General features: G+C 48.2%; 1 protein-coding gene across 1 annotated transcript; it reads right to left on the reverse strand.

The window, feature by feature from the left end:
* Nucleotides 1–397: 397 nt before the first annotated feature.
* On the reverse strand, nt 398–2,369 carry klf17 (Kruppel like factor 17). Its single transcript, XM_084731953.1, has 3 exons — nt 2,139–2,369; nt 926–2,027; nt 398–804 (listed from the first exon to the last, which is right to left on the reverse strand). Exons 1-3 carry the CDS (start codon nt 2,214–2,216, stop codon nt 629–631), a joined length of 1,356 nt encoding a protein of 451 aa, XP_084588079.1. The 5' UTR covers nt 2,217–2,369; the 3' UTR covers nt 398–628.
* Between the last annotated feature and the right edge of the window lie 202 nt (nt 2,370–2,571).

A 2,571-nucleotide genomic window follows, 5' to 3' on the forward strand; every position in this document is an offset into this window, starting at 1 on the left:
AAAAAAAAAGAAAGAAAGAAAAATTGAGAAAACTCATCATTTTAAGGCTACTCTATTTACATTTCTGATTCAAACTCAAAAAGAGGTTTATTGAGCTGATTTTCGTTTCCTCTTTTAAAAAAATTGATCTTTGAGGTTAAGAAACAAAAAAACTTGTATTCCAAAAAATGTTGAGTAAATGCATTGACATGAAAGTGAATAATGGTTAATAATATATTATGTTCAATTTGCATTTAAAATTTAAGCACCAAGCTGAAAGTTTCAAGTTTTTCTAAAGAGGAAAACTAAATTATCTCAACAAAAGATTATAAGTCAGCAAATATTCTTGCAGTTGATTACAAGTTTTAGATGGACTTAAAACTCAAACATTTAGTGAAGCCAGTTCCCTTGCAATTTACAGAATAAATGAAATTTAGAAGGAGTTTTCTCAACTTTTTTTTTTTCAGTGTAAAAGTTTGCTTTAAACTGTCTACCAAGGCACCACTCACACTGAAGTCCCTACAGGAACGATTTGTTTCAGTGGTTTGGGTCAGATGTCCCACATTTAAGGGACCAACTCGTGCTTCTTCCTGGCTGCTGCGGGTATGATCCCATGATGCATTTGGATACAGATGTCCATATATTTGGCCTACATGTGCCTCTTCATGTGGAGAGCCAGGTGGTCACTGCGCGAGAACGCGCGCTCACAGAGGTGACACTGGAAGGGTCGGTGTCCAGTGTGTTTCCTGAAGTGACGGGTCAACTCGTCTGACCTGGCGAACTTCCAACCGCAGCCCTCCCAGTTACAGTGGTAGGGCTTCTCACCTGAGAGACATGAGACAAGGACTTTGGTTAGATTCCAGGCTTTATGGTGCATGAAACAAAACACAAAATTGTGAAATCAAAATGGGTGAGCAGCTGACTGGATTTGGTCTTGTGTGCTTACCTGTGTGTGTCCTCATGTGAGCTTTGAGGTGGGAGCTCTTGGTGTAGGTCTTCCCGCAGCCGGGGAACTCGCAGTTGTGCGTCGCGGCGCGCTTTCTGGCCCACGACCTGCGGCCTCGCTTCTGTTTCACGCTCCCCATGTCATCGTGCGCGTAAAACTCCATCAATGATGGCGACGATGGAGGAGTGAGCATGAGTCCCTGCATGGAGGCCGGGTGATGCTGCTGGTGGACGCGGACAGGTTCTCTGTGCAGGCTGTACTGTCCCTGATACTGGGAGAGATTCTGGTGGTGCGCGTATTGCTGCTGATAGGGCGCGTTCATGTACTGGTGTTGGACATGGTGTTGATGAGGATGGTGGGAGCTCATTTGGCAGTCTGTGCGTCCCTGTGGTGCGGGATGCTGCATGAAACCTGGCAGCGCAGCTGGAGCTGCAGTCTGGTGGTGCGTAAAAGCTGCAGGGTGTACGGAGGCGCGCATGTGTTGCCTCTCATACATCTGTCCCATAAAGTCCCCACCAGCAGCAGCCATCATACAGGACTGACCCACAGGCTCGGTTTTAACTTTGTATCCAAGCGGTGGAGGAGAAGAGGCCACCTGGTGATGAGCGGGAGCGGCTGTTATGGCGACCGGATTCAGCGCTCGCAGCTCGGTGTATTCCCGCCCGTCTCTCTGCTTCGCTGTGCCCTCCGGTGAACCCTCACCGGGGTAGTTCATCTCCGGCGTGAGAAGCTCCGCCATGAGGCTGCGCACCGGACCCGAGCCCGTGAAGCTCACTGTGCCGTGGTAGCTCTGCTGCGCGGACAGGTGAGCAGAAGGGAGCTCGCTACAGTCTGGCGCAGAAGCACCGCTGCAGCTCTCCGGTGACTCCGGCAGCGAGTACGCGCACTGCTGCTGCTGCGGGGGAGAAATGTTCCCGCTGTCGCTGCTGTTGCTTCCAACATCGGCGCCGATGGTGTTTGACAAGATGAACTCGAGGTCCAAGAACTTCCCCAGCTCGTCGTCGTCTTTCGGAGGCAAAGCGGGAGACTGAACGATGCTGAACTCCACCTCGATGAGCGGGTTTTCTGCGCTGCTCTGTGCGCACTCATCCACCTTACACAGCTGAAACGCAAAATTTGAAGTTATAAAAAGACCAAACTACTAAAGTGAACTGACAATTAGAACTAAATCTATAAAATAACACAAATTAAAAACTTTAAATCATCTACTTACATTGTCGAACTGTTTCCTTTCCATCGCCTGAACACTTGGAAACGATGTCATGGGCATCAGTGCTTCAGCCACAGCCATGATGACCAAATAGATGAAAAAAGTAAAAATTTAAAACAGTTAACGACTGTCCTCTCTGTCCATAGAGTTTTGTAATGTTTGGTGACAGCTGCAGAGCGTTCCAGGATTCAGAATGTAAGTGTCAACAGAGCTGCCGGAGCCCCTTATAGCTCCTTTTACGCCTCCTGTACCGGGAGGTGTGGCTTCAACCCCCTCCTTCCCAACACACACTCACACACACACACACACATACATACACACACATGCACACCTCCCCCACAGCAACCAGTAGCGCAAACAAACAGAAAATGGCATTCAGGTGCGTCAAACAGGTAAGTTACAGACGTGCGTAAAATGTGACCAAATAAATAAATAA

The sequence above is a fragment of the Lutjanus erythropterus genome, chromosome 12 (assembly GCF_056507025.1).
Source record: "Lutjanus erythropterus isolate fLutEry1 chromosome 12, fLutEry1.hap2, whole genome shotgun sequence".
Lineage (NCBI taxonomy): Eukaryota > Metazoa > Chordata > Actinopteri > Lutjaniformes > Lutjanidae > Lutjanus > Lutjanus erythropterus.